Here is a 21,565-nt window from a genome sequence, read left to right as displayed (position 1 = left end):
CAGGTACAGTGAAGAGTGCATACAATCTGATCACCGGGTCAGCAGCAGCACACTAATGTTCAGAAAATTACACATTTGCTTATAAGATTGTTAAAAGAACAGTTGTAGCAAAAAAAAAACTCCATATTAGATTACTAAGGCATAATCATCCTCTGTAATTCAGATAGTTATGAAATACTTCAAGCAGCAGGGAAAATTGAACTGGTTAACTTCAGGAAAACAGCATATAAAAATAATCACCAACTATACCATTTTACTTAATACAAACCAAATATTACAACTGCACATTTCATCAAGAATAACTGTGTTTTAAGTTCTACACTCTGCAAGCTACAATGTTTTTTGAGCTCCTTCAAAAAGATCGAGCAAAAGTTTCTCCAAATCCTCAGGCTTATACTTTATGTATCGCTCTAGGTGCCTAGTGCCATCAAGGCGGCTATAGTATCGTCCCGTGAAAGTACGATAGGCCTGTATAATTTTCAGGGATATCGAAATCCTGACATCTTCACGGAGTTGGTCATCTGGGATAGACCATCCTGTTTGAGTTCGATAAGCATCTTCAAATGACAGATTGAAATTTTTGAATTTCTCTTTAATGATTTTACGAGAAGCACCATCCCCAGCAGCACACAAGCCATCATCACTCAGAAAAGAGAGAACATGACTCCACGATGCCCTCTCGTAGCTCATCGCTTGCTGCTGAAACTTCCGATTGTGCACCCGGATCCAGTCATCACCAAGAAAGATTTTAAGCTCTGAGTTTTTCACTTTCTGGACCATGTAGTAGATGTTGTTCATCATAAAGATGTTTCGTAATCGATCATCTCTATATAATCTGGACCCAGCTTCAAGATTTTCTTCTAGAATTGCAGTAACTGACTGCAAATGCAATGCACTGACAGTAAAATGAGGACATTGGTTTGCCATAGACTGAATGTCAGTGGAGAAATGCTGGCATCTTCGATCTGTGTCCTTTAGAAGCGAATCAAGAGTTTTGCTATAAGCTGTGAGAGCTTTTATATAGTTCATAACATACTTTGTAAGGGGATGCACTTCACCACGGGCCATTGCATTGGATGAAGTGTAGGACTGGACAGCATACTTGAATTCTGTAATTGTTTTTCTTACTGATTCTCCCAGCTGTAGCAGGACTTCATTATATTCAGTCAAAACTATATCATCACATCCTTCTTGAAACAAGAATTCTACTTCAGGGAGTAAATCATTTAAGACCTCATACATATCAAGCAGACGGAAAAGCTTTTCTGGTTTAGGAGGTCCAATTGCTACAGATTCATAAAAGGTCAGAAGTTGCATGACTGAGCTCAATGAAATCTCATAAAAACACAAGTCTGCGGTTGATTCTGAAAGTTCACCAAAGACATGATTGCTAAGGCGCTTCTCACTTGTAAGGTAGACTTGGACAAAGACCTTCATTGCACGATTCCACCTCTTTATCAATGAACTTAACTTGGTCCAGTTGGTGCTCAAAAGTTCTTCCATGCTGAGCTTGTCAATACGAAGAGACCCAAGGTTCTCATCTACTGCACTCTGTCGTGTGCTTATGTAAGCCTGGGAACACTCCTTATCATATTCACTCAGAAACATGAAGTTGGCAATGGACTTGACAGCAGAGAGTGCACCATGTTGAATCAAATCAGTCGCAAAATATTCTGATCCTCCAGTAGTTTCAGTCTGTGTTGTCTTACCGTCACATTGTTCCTCATTGAATGAGCTGCTTGAAAAATCATCCACACTGCCATCCTCTGTAGACCGGAAAGAAACAAGTCCTTGTTCTATTGGTTGTTTGTAATGCGTAAGAAGATAAACAAATTCCTCTTCAAGCCTTGCCATTGCCATATCAAAAAGGTCGCCAGCATATACTATGAGCTCATTATGCTCTTTGGCTTCCCCACCAGGGTGTAAGCTCCCTAACCTTTCAGTCAGCTGCCGAATTTTGTACAGCACTTCCAAGTACTGAAATGAGTTTTGCGGATCATGAACACGCATGGAATTTTCAAAATCCAAAGTAAGAATCTTCTTCCGCAGTGCCTTGAGTGCATGCTCAATATCACATAACTCCTGTTCTTCTCCCAGGGTGATGTTTGAAAACTGCTTAATTAACTCAGCAGCCATCATTTTGTAGACTATATATTCAACGTCTTCTATAAAATCAGTGGAGGTGATTTTCTTCCCTGCTTCACATGTTCAAACAAAAGAGCAAGTCAACATCATTCCACTTTGGAGTTTGGAAATACAGAAAAGCTAACGTTCAAAGATGAATACAGCAATGATTCACGACTCACAAGAATATCTTGAGAATTTGAGATGCAAGTATAAAATAAAGTCATGAAAATGAAACATGAGTTTCAAAAAATTAAGCATAACAATATGCAAGCAAACGTGGAAACAGAAAGAATTACACTGTGGAAGTCACATCATGGTTGAAGATCGATTCTCCTTTTCCCAAAGCTTTTCATTACCCAGCCAATTCTCCTTTTTCTTTGATTTTGTAGAAAAAAAGACAATAGAAAAGTTCCGGTATATATATCTTGGATTGTGGAATAAATAAGCTCCAGTACATATGTTGAATGTCTGAACATGTATTATCTAGCTGGATTTGATTAGATAAGATACCACGAAGGCTCATAGTAAGAGCACATCTTGCCACTTCTTACACCAAAACCAAACAACTTCAAAGAGTAAAAACTTATTTGATAGAACTTGTTCAGCTGTTCCAATTGAACAACAAATACAGATGCAATTAGTACTATATTTATTACAAAACAACTTCTTAAATCTCCATAAGAGTTGAGGTTACCATAAAATCAAGTCGCAATCGCCTTTTTTTCAATTTTTGTCCACAAAAGATTACTTTTTATATATATTACAGTATTTTTTTTACTCGATGGCTATTACACAGACTTAGTTCTTCCATAGTTCAGTAATTACTCGATTAGGCCCAAAAACAATAACAAAAAGAAACACCTCCACCATTCTTTGCACGTTTTTGCCTATCTCCAATCAAGAAATCTCATACTCCCAAGAAATTTTTAAACCCAGCTCATCATCTAACACATCAAGCTCTCAGAACGAAAAAAAAAACTCATGCCAGAAACAGCCCACCTCCATCATCAGAGCTCCAGTTCTAACCGGGCCAGAAATTAACAAACACAGAAATACACATACCAAAAAAGGTGTTAAGCCCTGAAGCCCCCCTATACTACTAAGCAAGAGCAGTAAAGGGAGGAGAAGACGACTCACCGCACTCCCTCCGCAGCGAAAAGCCGCTTCTTCGCCGGTCCCGACCGCCGCTGTGCTCGAGAGCCACCGGAACCCAGGATTGGGGATCCGATCAAACCGCCGTGGTAAAGAACCTGACAAATCCAAGAGGAGAGAGATAGAGAGGAGGAAGAAGACGGAAATGGAGTGGTGAGGCGGAGGGCGGGGAGGTGTATGTACAACTACAGAGAGAGGACGAGGAGGAGGAGGAGTCAAGTCAACCCGAGGGCGAGCGGGGCGACGGCGACGGCGACGGATGGTGTGGCAGCGGGTGGAGGAGGGGGGAGGATGTGGACGGTCAATGGAAAGGACGGGACTGAATAAAAGGGAACGGGAACGGATGCCGTGCTGCCGGGGTCTCCCGTTGAAAGGGCCGCTGACCGTTCCGTTCCCGTTCCTGTTCTGACGGCCGGCGGCCTTCTCTTCCGTTCTTTCTTTCTTTTTTTTTTCCCCTTTTTTCTTGCAGTTGCAGCCTTCCACAGTTGCACTGCACTGCAGCTCGTTTGTTGCGGGTTGCGGCGACCTGTGGAATGGTGAGACGGGAGAGAGGAGAGCGTGCTTTCGTACAGGGTACAGCACTTGGCTTGCGCTGACGGCTGACCGTGACTGCTTTTAGCATGGCTAGACTTTCTGTAGACTGCAGGTGTATAAACCAAACTAGCTTTTCAAACGGATGATTATCCTAGATTATTTATCGTTTATAAAATAAATTAAATATAAAAAATAAATTTAGCAAATTAGTACTAAGACCTGGTTTAGTTCCCAACTTTTTCTTCAAACTTTCAAATTTTTCATCACATCGAAACTTTCATACACATAAACTTTCAGTTTTTCCGTCACATCATTCCATTTTCAATCAAACTTCTAATTTTAATATGAACTAAACACACCCTAACTCAGAGCAAGTTGAAAGTGCTCCAAGAAACTTATCGAAGTATTATATTGAAATTTTGACTATTTATCTTTTTAAAATACTTTCTAAACTGATAAATAGATGCTCCCTTATTGAAGTGTATCGGGTACATATTAAACATAAGTATTTAAGTTTCGTTCGTTATAATCTAAACATTTAAAAATTACTAAAGGTCAAAATTACAACAATTTTTAATCGATGGTGATAATTATATAGTAATAGAGGGAGTATAAGAAAACATATTTCTAGAAACGTAGAGCAGATTATATGAAGTAAACAGAAAAGAATTGTGACACGAGAGAACGACGAGGGACATCATTTACGCTACGAGGGACAATGACACAATGTGCCCCTTTTTTTTTCTGGACGAATGAATTCTACAGGAATTTCGCACGGGTTGAATTTTAGTCTCTGTAAAATTCTTACTTTTCAGAGTAGAGTATCGGTTCCGTAGAATTCTAAATCTGAAAAAGATAAATGGTGTCGCGTTGAAGATTACTACGTACGTGTATAAACTATCACTCCACGTCGATCGCGCGTTCATTCCATTCCACACAAGAACCACTCTACTCCAGCTGAACCTGGTACCACTGCACGGAGCCGACCTCGCCGTCGATCTCCAGCTCGCAGACGGACCGGACGAGGTACGACACGGCGTCGTCGACGGTGTCGAACCTCGCGAGGTCCGGCGGCAGCTCGCCGCCGGGCCACCGCTCCAGCCACCCCCTCAGCCTGCCCTCCAGCTCCTCCTTGCTCACGAACTCCTCCTCCTCCCCTGGCTCCATCAGCACGTACGTCTCCGACTGGATGTCCGCCCTCCTCCGCCGAGCCGCGCAGACGACCACCACCTGAAACACACACGCACACACACACAAAAACCAAGCAGTTCGCCGGTGAGATCGATGAGCCCCCACGCTGACCGCTACGGTGGTTCACCGGCCGGCGGCCGGTAGCCGCAGTGAGACTGACGACTTTACCTGGATCACGTGGCGACTGAAAATGATGCGAGAGCCTGCAAATGCTGCGATTTTCTGCTGGCGATGCGCGCAGCAGCAGAGCGTAGTGTCTCGCGATCGCCTCTTGTGGGGTAGAGGCGCTGAACTTTTGCCTGTATTGGAAGGAACAAGCTTTTGACACTGAAATTATTTTGCCTGTATTGGAGGGAACAAGCTTTTGACACTGAAAATTGCAAGATTTCGGTAGTGGTAGGCAGTGCAGGCGACTGAACTGAAGGAGTAGTAGCAGCAACTGTAACAGCAAGACGCTTTTGACTGTTGGTGGAAAAGCTCGGGAGCATTTGATATGGAAGTCGTTATCAAAAATAATAAAAGAAGACATGGGAGTTGATTTTTTTTTTCTTTTCAAAAGGTTGTTCGATTCAAAGATAGACTGATGCATGGGGCGCCGGTGCTAAAGTTGGGGAGAAAAGAGCAAGCTTTTTCCAAGATATTTCAGTATTTACTATTATACCGTGAGGTGTGTACCCATGATATTTTTCAGTAAGAGTTTTTAGTAGTAGTAGTAGTAGTAGTAGTTTGGTAAAGACTCTAGGACTGAACTTTAGTTAGTGGTTGCTGTTCCAAATTCCAAGACATGTAGTTTATGCAGTCATGTTCTACTTGAACTGCAGGACTGGAGCATATTGGTTTTGTTTAGCTAGATTGTCCTGGTCAAAGGGGGTGTGAGAAAGAAAAGAAATATTGGCTGCACTTGGCACGTTATCCTTCAAAGTCGTCGTCCCTAGAACTCAATATTCTATTGCCATGAACATATTCCTTCTCTAGAAGTTGATTAGATGACCAATTCAAGATACTAATAAAAAAAATTCTCAGAAATCTTATCACCTAACACTGGAGCTCACAGCACAATCTACTAATCTAGTACTATCAAACTGACCCGGGTCACAACGAAGAAGATCAAAGTGTTGCATCATGGCATTCTCGTAGCTTTTGACAGAGGACAGGAGTGGGTAGAGCTGCGGTTACCTGTCAAAAGTTCGCCGGTGGAGGCAGCCGCCGCCGCTTCCATCCTTCCTCTGCTCAAGTTGTGTGGCCTGAAATCTTCCCTTCAAAAGCTTTAGCTGAATGCCTTATCCTTCATGGCTCTTCTTTACTCACTACCATCTGCATTGAGATTGGTGAGTTGTACCAGTTATCAAAAGGAGAAGACTTGGTTCCCTTCCAGTGAGAACAGAAAGGGACTTGAAATGCGACTACCGACCACACATCGGCTGCCTGATCACTCCGGTCTCCGCCACTGCACAAGTGGCAGACCGGAGACGACTATTTATTATAGCAGAGGTCAGCTGTGTTCACTGTCATTACTGATTTCCAGTTTGCATTTCAACTCTCAATACCAATTCCAACTTCCTGTTGTTGCTTTTCACATCTGCACTGGTAGGTATGCACACATCCTGAGTTCCTGACAACTTGTCCAAACAGCTCCATCTCAATGTACCCATCAATGAACTTTGTTTCAAGGAACTAATCAGATACAACTGTTTTAAAGACAATTATTACAACTGTAGAAATTTCTCCCCGCAATTCAGGGATTTATAGTTATAGAGGTGTCTACAATCCGTTCTAACTGCTAGCCACCAGAAAACAAGTATTTTTTTCTTTTTTTTTTTGTTCTGTAACATTCAAGGTCACCCTTGATCACTAATGCGTGTATATAAGCATGTCGATTAACGGAAAAATGGAAAACATGATCAGAAACCTTCATATTGGGAGATCATTTGAGCAATTTTTACTAGGAGGCTGTTTGCAGTTTCATCCTTCGCATGTGGAGCTACCAGTTCCTGGTAACGGTGCAGGGATCCAGTGAAATCAGTGAACAATCCATCGACCCCCATGCTGTTTATCCAGAAATCATACTCAGCATAAGGGTCCTGATGGAAGTTGAGGTGCAGGAATTGGTTCTCGTTCCTGTATGTGTACGGGTGTACCTGCAATGACAGCAAGAGTTTAATTATCTAGATACAAAATTACCTGCCAATTTTGTCATGAAGTATGCATGTTATGGGCCAACAAAAGGCAACATAAAGTAGGGCAACAAATCGATCTATCTGAACTATGTACAGCAGAAAGTTAATGCACCTTAATGATGTACAAAGAGTCATGTGAAATTTAAAGACATGCTATGCATTTTGTTCAAATCATTCAGTTACTCAATGTGCAATACTCATTGCATGACACATGAGACCAAAAAGTGGACAATGACGATAATGTTTCCATTCTTCTCGTTATTCAAATCAACCGTAATAGATTTAAACATAAAATATGCTGAAGGTGTTATGAACCCTGAAGTATGGAAATTAATGCATAAAACTTATCGCATCTTGTACGGATTATATCACAAGTAGGCAATAGCTCATGGAAACATGCTATTCCAGGTAACTGTAAAGAATATAAACAAATACCATACCTGAAGATTATGAGCATGTGCTCTTGCAACAAGATCAGTCGGTGCCATCGTATAGTTTTTGGCTGCTGGAACAACCGTATCTTTCCATGGACCAAGGCCAACAACATAGTTACTAATATATGCTAGGTAGTCATCAGAAGTGATGTCCCAGTATGACTGCATCAGAAAAAAACATATGTTATATGCATTCAGATGTAGATTATCCAGCCAGATTCATTATATTTTTGTAACATTGAAACCAATGGATATCAACCTTTTCCAGAATAAAGAAAGAAGTCAATGGATATGAAACATTTTATTAACAAGATTAGTACCTGGTTTGTATCTTGTGTTCTCACTGAGAAATCGTCAATCAGGAATATCTTGGGAGAGTCTGTCAACTTTGATGCATGTACAAGGGAAGTAGGAGCAAAAGATTGTATAAACAACGGCTGCTTCAGCCAATTTTCTGACATATATTGGCCTTTATATCCATACTTCAGTAAGGTATCCACAAATTTGTCCTCAAACTTCTTCCCACCATCCCACTTGACCTATCAAGAGTAGAATACAAAATTCCTCACTTATGGCACATCCGAAACTGGAAATTTGTTATGAATAAAGTTTTTTTTTGTGAATTGTAAACCTTATCTAAACCAAATTAAAGTATTTTGAGGTAAAAGGCATATCAGCTGCTGCTGCGTCATTATTCACATGCAATATATATTCTTGCAGACAGAAAAATAGCATTAAATATTAACTCAAGATTTATGACAAAAAGAAATTCTTGACAGAACTAAAACATGTTTTCTTTTGCTGTTCATGTGTAAAACACTATGTTTGTTCCTTTGGTTTTCTTGCAAAGCCGGGTAATGCAATTACCTATTCTCTTAAAAATAACAGAACTAAAACATGAAATTCAAAGCAATACATTAAAGTCCACATGATTCATATTATAATTATTTGATTAACCTGCAAAGGTATGCAGCTAGACATATTAAAATCATTTCACAGAAAATTTCTGCATAACATGTAAGCACAAATTTGTGCTGGAAAACACTTGACAATGATGTGAATTTTAAATGTTGCTTCTTGAGGATGGGGGACCTTACATGCTTGTTGATAAAAACTGGATCTTTCATCTCTGGGTATATTCCGACAGTTCTGCTTGCATCCAAGGCAATAGAAATGAATTCTTCAAATGTGATAATTGAAAACTTGCCTGCACCATCAGATAGAAAAAAAATAGTGTTAATCCTTTATTCACAATTATATGCCACCAGAATGTGCACTCTTACAAACATTGGCAGTTAACTTCCACATCTGTAGAAAGACTGGTAAAGATGAAGCCCAGCAGTATCGCATTATCAATAAAAAGAATGCACGTGAATGATCTTTAAAATTATAACAACATGACCTATAGAAGAGAGTAATGATATTGTGTCTGACAATCATGATAATACAAAGAGATACAAAAGAAAAAAGATACTCAAAGGGTATATGACCGCATACCATTGTATTGTTGGTCTCTGAATGGGTATCGCTGATTGACTTTCAGTGTTTTAAGTTCCTCAAGTGTGAAGTCCACTGCATATCAACACATGTATATTTAGGATGAATAATCAAAAAGATATAGCTTCACAGGTTTATCATCCTCATCAGTCCCACCCTAGCAATATGCAGTTTAAAAACATATATCAACCAGTATAACCTTTAACTAATTTAGAAAAAGGAAAGGATATGACAAACATAAAATAAAGGGAGAAAAAGTAAGTGGAAGAAATAAATATGGATATATTCTCCCTTGTGAATCACAAAGATAAGATGATATACATGTTTCCTATGCCAATCATGCTACTCCCTAGTTGTCATTCTAACTTTGTCCTAAGTCAAACACTTCTATCTTTGACCATCAAATTTTAGAAATTCAACTAGTTTAACAACAAATAAATTATATATGAAAATATTTCTCATGGTGGATCTAAAAACACAAATCTTACGATGTTAAACTTACAAATTTTTAGAAATTGATGATCAAAGATACAAATGTTTGACTTAGGACAAAGCTAAAAGCCTAAAACGACAAGTAATTTTAAAATGGAGGGAGTAGCAAACACCAGATAGTTTATGGCATTATCTGAAAATGGCACAATACCAGTTGCTAATGCAGGCATAACACTACAGGTAATGATTTTAAGAAAATCTTGCATGCACTACTTTCAACTGTAATAAGTTCAAGCTAAGGTCTCAAGAAATAATCAAATGGCATGCACAATTAGTTCCTATTTCTGACTTTTGATGCTGCAAACATTTACAAGAACGAGGGATGGAATTAGGTTTGGTTGTAATGTGCAAACCTACAAACCAGCCAGTAGCGTTGAACCATTCCACCTCGTAGGTTCTTCTTCTATTGGAAAACTCCTTGCGGCTGGCAACGTCAGTTGTAGCATCCAGTGTTACATCATGAAAGCAGATCAAGGCCCCATCTTTGCTAGCAAGGATGTCCGTTTCTATAAAATCCGCACCTTCTTCAATAGCCCTCTGCGAAAGATAAATATTATTTAGTGCTCTATTATTTATATGGTCCTATTCTTTTTCCAATGGTGAAATATTGCAGGATAGAAACATATTGGAATCAAATCCAATAAATTTGCAATCGTAAACATAGGCTATTGCATTCCATGCAAATAGAATAGCATGAAGTGTTTTGTATTACTAAATGCCTATACTTCTGCTATGAATAAAAATGAAGCAACATGGCCTAATATTGTTCAAAACAAATAATGCTTTTTTTTATATATGCACCATTCAAATGTTTGTAACGACGAATAATTGAAATTGTTCACACAATTATAATTGTAAAATTAGCTTGTATACATAGTGTGAAAATTTAGTCATCTTAGACCTCTTGTGTTATATTGTGAAGACCAAACAAAAGATAGCAATATGTTGATTTTTGAAGGACTATCAAGTAATATTGAAGAACTAGGAAGTTCATAGAAAATGGATGCGGAAGAAGTGGGGTATCTGATTCACCGCCACCATTGTCTTCTTTTAAAAAGGAGTACATGTAGCATATCTCTGAGTTGTACCAGGTAAGCAGCAGCTGTTTCCTCAGGAATTTCCCCATTTGAGCCACGGTGAGCAATGTTATATGGTCGAAAAGTTTGTAAGGGTCTCTTCTCTATTCCATTACTCTTGCTTGGTAGTGGAAAGAGTGGTCTAGAAAAAACCACATGTGGAAGTAGCAAAAGAAGAAAATAGATAGTACCTGCCAATGATGACAAGACAAATAAATACAGGACCAAGCTCATGTGCAGAATGCAAATACAAACATATTAAAAAGGTCAACACAATAAGACTATAAATTCAACTAATTCCCAAACTTTTCATTAGTAACCATGTTTGGTTATCTCAGGAATATTTTTCAATGTGTATATGTGATACCATGCCTTAACATGTTATAAGAAAGTTATCTGGTCAAAGCAGAGATTCTATCCAGGAAAAGGTAAGTGTTCTCAATTTACCATCAGTGATAAGTACAAAAGTCACAGAGTCCTCTGAATACCAGTAATTAAATTGTTAACCATTTAATTTTGTTTTAAGGGATCGTGTACTGCAGAAACCTGAACTCAAGGTTAAAAATGGATAGATTCAGACACATTACCAAATATAACTTTTTAAGACAAATACTCCTACAAAAATAGCTTACAGCGCAAAGATGTCATCATCTGCTCACGAATATGGTCTATTGCTGGAAACAAGTGCTGCAGTAATCGTATGGTTTTCAGGTTGGATGCTACATGGAGAATATAAGATGAACTAGAAAATTATTGAGCTGCTCTCACTGGTTTCTGTTTCTTCATTATATATCTAAGAACAATTGTACGTGCACATCCAGGCTATGAATACGGCCAATGAAAGATTTCTTTTTTGGACAAAGGAAAAGGAAAGATTCCTTTTTGTCCAAAAGAAGAAAAATCATCGCCTTTTATTTTGTGTCAATTTCCATGCTATTGCATTGTGGGCCTGTTTAGATCCCCTGGCAAAATTTTTTACCCTGTCACATTGAATGTTTGGACACATGCATGGAGTATTAAATATAAACGAAAAAAATAACTAATTACACAGATTGCGTGTAAATTGCGAGACGAATCTTTTAAGCCTAATTGCTCCATGATTTGACAATGTGGTGCTACAGTAAACATTTGCTAATGACGGATTACTTAAGCTTAATAAATTCGTCTCGCAGTTTACAAGCGGAATCTGTAATTTGTTTTGTTATTAGACTACGTTTAATACTTCAAATGTGTGTCTGTATATCCGATGTGACACGCCAAAACTTTACACCCATGGATCTAAACACCCCCTGTGTTCCAAGATTAGAATTCATGGGACTGAATCTGAAAGTTTCTAATACTCATTCGGAACAACATACGTCACACCTAAGTTGTTCTCTACTCCCTTATCCCACAAAAACTCAACCTAGTACTAGATAATGTAGGAGCACATATCAAATGACAAAATTAGATAACAACTAACAACTCTATAAGAATTTCCCGCCTCCAGGGCTCCAGTATAAAAATAGCAGAATGTTGGTCAAATTTGCCTAACCAAGCCATCATTTACTCAGTTCCATGGCAAACAATTGCTAATATATTGGTCTAGTTAGACCGATCAATCCACAATTCCACTTGTAGGAGCAGCTGCGCTAAATATAGAAGATATCTCAACTCCATGTTACTATATTCCTTTCACCTAGTCATAACCAAAAATAAATAAATATTCACACCCGGAAAAGTACTAGTAGTAGTCTACTACTCCGTACCAACTTGATCGGATCAACTGGCACAGAGATACAGAATCACTCGTAAGTTCGTAGTAGTAGTCTACTACTCCGTACCAACTTAAGTCGTAAGAGCTACCGCTAAGCAATTCAGAAGCAAGTTCGTTGGTTACTACAGCTCACTTTTGCATAATTTCACGGTTCTTGCCTCAACAAACAGCAACCATTGCCTCTAACTCCGTGTCAAGAAGACAAACAACCCACCTGAAGAAGCGCCATTCTTGTGCCAGGCCTTTCGAATGCAACAGATCGAAAGATTTCACAACCAATCGCAAATGCAAAATCACCCAAGGGGCCGGCAAAATGACCAAAAGAGAGAGACGATCTGTTTCCGGTGAATCGGAGAAAACCGGCGGATCGATCGGGGAGGAGAGAGAGGAGGGGACACTTACGGAGCGAAGGCCGCATGCTGCCGCCCGCTGCTTCGGTGCTCCCTCTCCCTCTCGATCTCTCGTCCCTCTCGGCCTCTCCTCTCCACTTCGCTCCCCGCACCAGCGAGAGCTCGAGGAGGAGGGGGAGAACGAGAAGGCCTGGGGGAGCTTGGCTTCAATGGAGAAGAAGACGGCGCAGCGGCGGATTCTCCTCTCCACTCCTGCTTTTTTTTTTCTTTTCGTCACGCCATTATTTCCTCACCCTTACCAAGCACGCTACGCTATCCCAACCAATAATGACCTTCCACGACACGGTAGCGACACCTACCCGTCACTGACATGTAGGGACACACCTCCGCGATGCTGGGACATGGACCCACCTGTCCGCGACACTGGAGGCGTTCCGCTTGTTATACCTGGTTCCAGCCTTGTGGACGGAATATTCGTGGGATTACGGCGGGTTTTCCGAGGATTTTGGATGGGCGAACAATATTCGTGCTATACGCTGGCTGACATGTTGGATAGAGCGATGGCCGTTGCCGGTGCTCGTTTTACATGCGGAAGGGATTAGTTTCTTTTTTTTTTTAGGGAAACCGAAACTTTATATAACTGATCCAGCTAAATCACTGGTCACCAGTCGTTCCATCCCAGTGCTGTGGCTATCAGAACGGCAAAGGAGAAGGGTATGGCGCGAGTTGAACTGGAAACAGATTCCCTGATGCTGTGCAATGCACTCCAGAGTAACTCTTTCAACTTATCAGTGATGGGTGGAGTAATCCTTGAGATCAAGCATGTGATTGCTAGCTGTTTTTATTCTTTCTCTATTAATTACTGCCCACGAAACTGTAATAAGGTAGCGCATGAATTAGCTGCTTTGGGTTGTAACCTTCAGGACGTTTCCTCCTGGAAAGGATTAGTTTCTAAGATCAAAGAACAAACACGGTCTCGGTGGTGTTCATTTCGACAGGAGAGATGGACAATAATAAGCTAGATGATGGAAAAGAAATATAAAGTAAAAAAGGAAACTTTTTAAGAAATTTCGGTAATAATCCATAAACTTAGACCGAGACATCCATAGACTTATAAAATATACAACTAAATCCCTAATCTTGATTTAATATGTCACATGTGGTCCATCATAAATAGTCACTTTATGATGGTCAGAATTTTGTATTTAGGTCTCTCCACTGCAATATGGCATTTCCAGATCCACTCTCCGATTTACATCCCAGTTAAAGTTTATGGAACGACCATGTATTTTATTTGAAATATAATTATATTCATGAAAACATTAACAATAAGTTTTATTATATAAATCAAATTCTATTTAAAGCTTATTGGTCTTATAAAATTTCTTATAGCTATTTTTGTTGAACCCACGCAGATTCGAGGGCTCATTTGATTTGAAGAAAATTCATGGGAATTTCAAATGATAGCAATTCATATGAATTATCGCTATATATGTTCTTTTTAACAAAGGATTGCAGCATTCCAAATTCTTTTTTTTAACTCATAAAGTTTTATTGCATATTAAACAGAGTACATGGGAGGGAACGACATTCCCTGAAACATCGTTTTGCAAGAAATTGACAACAACAAACGTTAAGGACCATCTTCCTGAAAGAAGGTAAAGATTGAATGATTAATGATTGAATGAAGGAGCATTCAAAATTCCTTTGAGATCAATAGGAAAAAAGCACATGAACTCAATCATCTTTTTATCATTTCTTTGAGAAGTCCAATGCAACTTTTCCCGTCTCTCTTCTCTATTAAAGCACATCCAAAATCCTTTGTTATTTTTATGTGAACCATCCAAACACGTTACTTTTTGAATTCATGTGTTTTACGTTTCTATAGAACTAGTTGATACCCCGTGTTTTTGTCGCGGAATATGTGAATAAATGCATGTTATACATTATAAAAATAATATACGTATGAAAAATGATGTGGGGATAATGATTTGACATTGATTGCGGTCTCGTTATTTTCTCCAACAAGAGTTGGATGAAGATTAAGATTTTCGTGGCACGTTTTCCAAACTGCTAAACAGTGCGTTTCAAGCGAAAACTTTCTATATGAAAGTTGCTCTAAAATATCATATTAATTTATTTTTCAAGTTTATAATAATTACGAAGTAAAACTCAATAATTATACGTTAATATCACATCGTTTTGCCTAAAAAAACTTAATATTCATCTCCATCTTCAGGAGAAAAAGAACACCACCTGCATATTGAGTTCTAAAAACACAATAAGATTGTAAATGTTATGTCATATTTGTATGATATTTAAAATACTCATAATAATTGCTAGTGAATGATGATGTGGCACACTTGCATGTGATTTAAAATACTCTAGTGAAGTGGGTGATGATGTGACACACTTGCATGTTGAGCGTTAGTGGACATCAACTTTATAGTAAAATATAATTCGCACCTACGTGATATCCTAACTTCTTCTCATTCTTATGGATCAATATTTTCGCTTTATGCTTATGCTTACTAGTCAAAATTTGAATTTTCAATATTAAATTTAGAGTTGATTTGTTTTTTTATCGAAGTTTATTTTTTAGCCTTTGCTTTTAAATCGCTAAGAACATATATATAAAAGTTTTATTTACAAACTATTTTTAGTTTGCAAATATGCAGTTTCGCTTATCCCCAAATAAGCGAAATGTTGGGGCCTTTATATTTTTGCAAAAAAAAACGCGAGTGAATTTCATGAACGATTATGCTTTTTCTTCTTGAGCCTTTCTACATCGATCAGACGGTCCAGAACGCGCCACGTAGCGCATCGAAGAGATCCAGCATCTTCTCCACCTCGCTGTATCCATCGGCCGCGTTCTTCGCATCGGTCGATCTCCCTCCTCTCCTCCTCCGTCGCGCCGCAGACGCCAACCCCGATCCCGATGGCCGCCTCCGCCTCCGCCGCCGGCGCCGGCGCCGGCAAGTCGCTGTTCCAGACCTTCCGCAAGTTCTTCAAGAAGCCGTGGGAGATCACCGGCCCGTGCGCCTCCCCCGAGTACCGCAGCGCGCTCCCGGGCGCCCTGGAGTACCGCCACCGCTGCCCGGCCACCCTGACGAAGGACACGATGGCCGTCGTGCCCACCTCCGAGCCCGAGACCGTCTACGACATCAAGTACTACACGCGCGACCGCCGCCGTGACCGCCCGCCCGTCCGCCGCACCCTCCTCCGCAAGCCCGACCTCGAGCGCTACATGGCCGCCAAGCAGTTCGACCCCGCCAAGGACTTCCCCGTGCCTTACGTGAACACCGCCGTGGAGGAGGACTACGACGCCGTCGGCGGCGGCTACCAGAAGTGATGGTCGAGGTGAGGAAATCCTTTGCTACTTTACCTTTCTAGATCTAGGATTGGACGGACCTAGGGTTCCGTATCTCCTCGTTGTGTTGCCAAATTTGCCATACGAAAACAGTTGTGCGAAACGTTACCATACAGGCATACGGTTTCAATCTCCCCGTTGAATCCATTTGTTTTCCTTTATGATTGAGGATATGATTTAGATGCATGTAGACTGGAACGAAAATGCTGTGAAATGAACTATTGCTAGATTGCAAAACAGTTACTCAAATGTAGCGGCTCTTGAATTTGCTTGCAAAACAGTGAGAATCGTAATAAAATCAGAATGAATGATTCTGCCGCTGATTTTGAATTCTAACATTTTGATTTTATTAGGATTTTAATTTTATGGGCTTTCATTGTCAATTTATTATCTTGTTCTCTTTTCATGATTGCTAAGATGACAAGTAAAAAATCTACCTAAAATTATTCTTAAAATTCAAAATCACTTTGCATTAGTCCGTAGCAGAAACAAGAAGAGCCACCAAATGCTGACCTTGTTACTTTGCCTATTGTTTTTATCTTTGGACTGGATTTGGTGGAATCTTCTTTTGAGTTTTTGATGCGTATAGCGCCTTCAAATGTTGTTACTACCTCTGGATGGAATAATTTGTCATTTCAGACAGTGAAAATGACTTGCACTTAGTAGTATTTGGCTGTCTGAAATCCTGACAGGAGGGAGTATGACTAACTAGTCAATTCTCAATGACATCTCAATTAAAATGAGACTTATCTGTCGGGTTGTTCTATTTTGTCGGATATTAGTACAGAATACCAGTTCTTTGCTAGAAATACAACTCCCTGCATTCTGAATATAGTAGCAACTTTTTCTTTCATTTTGTGATCTCATTTGGTTAGCTTCTTTAGAGATTATATTGATACAAATTTGATCTAGAGATAAAAATTAAAATTGGTTTCATATTCATCAGCTTATTTTGGAAGTATTTTGTTTTCCTCTTAACTGATAGCAACAACATCAGATGTCTGCTTGCAATAGCTAGTGTTTGCAAAGTGCAACGATCTGTGTTCTTAGGCCCTGTTTGTTTCAGCTTAAGATTATTGTAATCTAGATTATTGAGCCAGATTACTATAAGCTGGATTATAATAAGCCGACATAGAATAAGCTGTTAGCTGTTTGTTTCTCTAGATTATTTGCTGTTTGTTAGCTGTTAGCAACCCAATAATCTAAAAAAAGCACCTTTAGAGTGGATTACTAGATTATAGTAATCTGGCTTATAGATTGTAATAATCTATTAAAATAAGCTATCTGTTTGTTTCAGCTTACTACTAATAATCCAGATTATAATAATCCTAAGCTAAATCAAACAGTGCCTTAGTGTAGCTGCCGCTTAGCTAATATGAATCAGGCACAGTGCACTCAACTTAATTTGGCCATTTGACCTGACTCAAGGGTTCACTCACATTCTGCTGGACGCAACAGAGCCACAGAGGTGTGTGCCGCAGCAGGAAAAAAAAATTCTATAAAGATGTACACCTGTGAGTCCATACCACATACAATGTGTTCTCATAGAAGTTTCTTTCCCTATCAAAAGCTTTGCGGTGCTGCTGCTCTATTTTCATGGTTAGGCCTTGTAATGTGAGGTCTGGTTTAGGTTCTTCCCTCTAGTTGCAGATGCAAGCATATATTTTATTCTAAATTTCAATTGATCTTTTTTTACAATAAAACAATAGTTAGTCACCAAATATTCCGGGTAAGAAATGGATCACTTCCCGCTATTGAGTTCTATGACTTCTATCATCTATGCACGATCAACATTATAAGGAAATATATGCCATTGCTAGCTAAAATTGAAAAGAATTTCCAATAGCTAAAATTGAAAAGAATTTCCAACTTATTGGGATTTATGGACGATTAAACCGATTAAATTAATATTCAATTATGAGCCATTGCTAGCTAAACTTTGTAAGTATTATAATTTTGAGGCTAACACGGTGAAGATAGGTACCTGAAATGACTCTGGTTTAGAATGATTGGACCAGGGCTATTGTGTTGCCTGAGCTGGTTAGGACTTAGGATTGGTTATGGAATTTGTACTTATTGCGGTGACATGTTGTGATGTTTGCGAGCAGGGGGCCCTAGACTAGAAGGGCATAGGCGTGCTCGACGGGAGGGCGAGGCTGCTCACCTCGCCGCCTGGAGCCGTGATGGTGGCGTCAAGCTAGGGTTAGTGATGGTGGTGATGGGTACCGTCGAGCAGGTGGTAGAACGCCAGCCACACTTTCTCTTCCTTCAGCGTACACGGCCCCCTGTAAAATTGCTCGCAGCGGTTGAGAAAATGAATCGGGTCACCCTTACGATCGAACTTTGGAAAGTCAAGCTTGTGGTAGCATGGAGGGCGGTCGCCGTGGCATCCCTCACCTCCGTGCCCCAGGGTGAAGCTGTCGCTATCTGCGTCACAGCCACCGTGGTGTGGAGCGTTGTCGTTGCCAGCCCGTTCCAGGCGCTGGATTGCGACGTGGTGCGCTTGTTGTTGGTTGTTGAGGTCTGAGATCTGGCCGTGGATGGCATTGAGGCGTTCGATCACCGCAGCAAGTCCTGTCTTCCAGTCGTCGGCCAGCGACGTTGGTGACGGTCGACATGGCGCAGCATCAGCGAGCATGACCGTGGTCTCTAGATACCAAGATGTTGCGAGCAGGAGGAGGCCCTAGACTACGAAAGGCGTAGGCATGCTCAGGGGGAGGTCAAGGCTGCTCACCTCACCGCCCTGGAGCCGTGATGGTGGTGTCGAGCTAGGGTTAGAGATATTTCTTGGCTTGCTTTATTGATTGAATGAACTGCCCATATATAGGCTTACAAATTGAACTAATCTGCTGATTGAAGGGAAATACTAACTACTAACAACTCATATCTTTAACTAACTAAAAACCTAATTTGATTGCAAGCCGTAACAACCTTCCTACACGCATTCTGCTTCTTATCCTTCCACCTTCACTGCTTCTGCCACAGGCTGCCTCCGTTGCATATACATACGTTCCACCATAACATGTGACCTGGGGTAGATTTTTTAAAATGCATTAACAAAAATGTTTATCCACTATTTTCTTGTAAAATCACGTTTCTAAGAGGGAAAAAGTTTTCTTGTATAGAGAAAACTCAGTTGCATTTGGGTCACTATTATCCAGACCTTCCCTTACAGCTGCTTGGCTATTGTAGTTTTGAGTGTTGATACTATGTTGTACAACATATCATGCATTAAAGAATAAAGAGAATGCTGCCTTATATTTTCTGGCTAGGAAGTTTTAGATAACCTTGCCATACAACTAAGAACCCATGTTGCCTCTTTGTGCATGGAAGTTCGACATTTTAAACTGCCCCTAACTGATTTATTTTGTATGACTAATTCAGTATCCCATGTGGACTACAAGTTTTCTGTTGCATTTCTGACTTGTCCAGAAGTACTGACGCTCTCCGGTGCTTTGCAGTATCTGTTTCACACTGTATTTATAATCTGACAGCTTTCATGAAAATAATCCTCCCAGTGCCTGTCCTTTTTGTTTGTCCAACAAGTGCATTGCAACCCCAATTAGTAGCATCTATTTCTGACTCTGTCATGCATTTTGTGTGGCAAATTGTGTCCAAGTTACTCCCCTCCAGTCAATATTAGTTGACGTTGGGAGAACTGAGTTACGTCAAATATTTTTTACTGGAAGGAGTATATGCTAGTACTCCATTTATAGGCACAGGTGCACTACTACGTTTAGAATTGCATATACTATTTAGTCATCTCTAGATTTCTGGTACCTTCAGTTCAAAATGAGATGCAGCACTTGAAGCGACTAGGTGGGGTTTGTGACTTTTAACTACCTAATTCCAGACGTGAATCTGAATTCTTGCTTAATTATTTCTGTCTTCATGAATTATCATTGTAAAAAAGGATAATGATTCGACCATTCATCTTTTTTTTCAGGTATCTACCTTTCTTGTGCTTGCACTTCGTCAGAAGTTGCATTGTCTTCATTTGTGCCCTTGAAATCCATTTTGTATTTCAGAGGAAAAAAAATCTGGTTGTAAGAGATGATGGCGGCAATAATATGACACCTGTGGACTTTGCTGAATGTATCTTTCTTGTAAGTTGTATCCTAAAACTTGGAACTACCTGATGCTGATGCTTTGGTAGTATGGTTCAATGAAAGATGAAATGTTTCCTTCTGTAATGGCCGCATCATCTACTCTTACTGCAAAATTATTTTGACTGAACGAATCGATTGAAAGGTTCTCTTAGGCTGTGTTTAGTTCCATGCTAAAATTGAAAGTTTAAAGAAATTGGAACGATGTGATGGAAAAGTTGGAAGTTTGTGTGTGTAGAAAAATTCGATGTGACGGAAAAGTTGGAAGTTTGGAGAAAAAAGTTAGAATCTAAACAGGGCCTTAATTGAAAGTAGTAGAACTCTACTACTCAACATAGACCGAGTTTAGTTTCAAACTATTTCTTCAAACTTCCAATTTTTTTATCACATCAAAATTTTCCTACACACAAACTTCCAACTTTTCCATCATATCGTTCCAATTTTAACCAAATTTTTAATTTTGGTGTGAACTAAACACACCCATAGTATATCAGTATGGCTAACAAGTTTTGGCATACGAAACTTTTTACACGGTTGGCTCAATCGTGGCGAAGAACTTGCCACATGACCAGCTAGCAGCAACTGGTAGGCCATTACTGAACCTGCACTTCGTGGAATTGTGCAGATAGCCGAAAAAAATTCTCTGCCGGCATGTGCTGAATTGTGTGTTCAGATTAATGAATCCAGTTAGGCTTAACTACTACTGATCAGGATAAAGGTGTCAGGGGTCTCACTGATTTCATGCCAGTAATAAGGCTGTCTAGTTTGACTATTGCTGCCAATGTTGCTTTGTGGAATGGCATGTGCACTCATGGTTGGTGCTGGAAATGCAAACTGTTTGCTGTTTGGTCTTGTTAATCAGCCCAGCATGTGGAAGAACATGACCACCATGTACTGTCTTGATGTTTTCCTCTTGGATCTACTCGTGGCAATGATTACTGAGCAAAGGTGGGAACCAACATGTGCCTTGATCTTTGCTTCTGCTTGCTTGTGGCCTTTAGATTTGCTGATCCTTGAAAGATTTCTTGTGACGATAGATTCTCGAGAAAGTGCTCCTTGCTAAAGGTCTCCTTTAGAATGTACTCCCTCTGTTTCATCTATCCCATTTATTCTAATATTTATTTTAAAGTAAGTTTATTTTTATCATTTATCTACCATCGTTCGCAAATTGAGGAATTTGATTCCTTCAATACCTTTATCCATCTACCAATACTAATTTTCTATTAATGAGAAATATTTTGGTATTTTTTCCAGAAAAAAAATTAAATCTCAATTATAAGAAATGAACTTTATGTTTGGATAG

The 21,565-nt window shown here is 39.7% G+C and overlaps 2 protein-coding genes across 2 annotated transcripts; one reads left to right on the top strand and one right to left on the bottom strand.

Annotated features, from left to right (window-relative positions):
* Window positions 1-210: 210 nt before the first annotated feature.
* Window positions 211-13,040, bottom strand: LOC4327034 (glycerophosphodiester phosphodiesterase GDPD6). Its single transcript, XM_066308119.1, has 12 exons — window positions 12,839-13,040; window positions 10,693-10,871; window positions 9,958-10,141; window positions 9,113-9,187; window positions 8,713-8,822; window positions 7,936-8,154; window positions 7,622-7,777; window positions 6,910-7,142; window positions 6,181-6,260; window positions 5,173-5,303; window positions 3,265-5,043; window positions 211-2,198 (listed from the first exon to the last, which is right to left on the bottom strand). Exons 1-11 carry the CDS (start codon window positions 12,852-12,854, stop codon window positions 4,762-4,764), a joined length of 1,665 nt encoding a protein of 554 aa, XP_066164216.1. The 5' UTR covers window positions 12,855-13,040; the 3' UTR covers window positions 211-2,198; window positions 3,265-4,761.
* Window positions 13,041-15,656: 2,616 nt separating this feature from the next.
* LOC4327033 (uncharacterized) lies at window positions 15,657-20,349 on the top strand. The gene is made up of 2 exons (XM_015766930.3): window positions 15,657-16,146; window positions 20,103-20,349. Exon 1 carries the CDS (start codon window positions 15,725-15,727, stop codon window positions 16,136-16,138), a length of 414 nt encoding a protein of 137 aa, XP_015622416.1. The 5' UTR covers window positions 15,657-15,724; the 3' UTR covers window positions 16,139-16,146; window positions 20,103-20,349.
* Window positions 20,350-21,565: the final 1,216 nt, after the last annotated feature.

This window comes from Oryza sativa, chromosome 1 (assembly GCF_034140825.1).
Source record: "Oryza sativa Japonica Group chromosome 1, ASM3414082v1".
Lineage (NCBI taxonomy): Eukaryota > Viridiplantae > Streptophyta > Magnoliopsida > Poales > Poaceae > Oryza > Oryza sativa.
The sequence above is the reverse complement of the archived record's forward strand: the minus strand, read 5'-3'. Positions and strand labels throughout refer to the sequence as shown.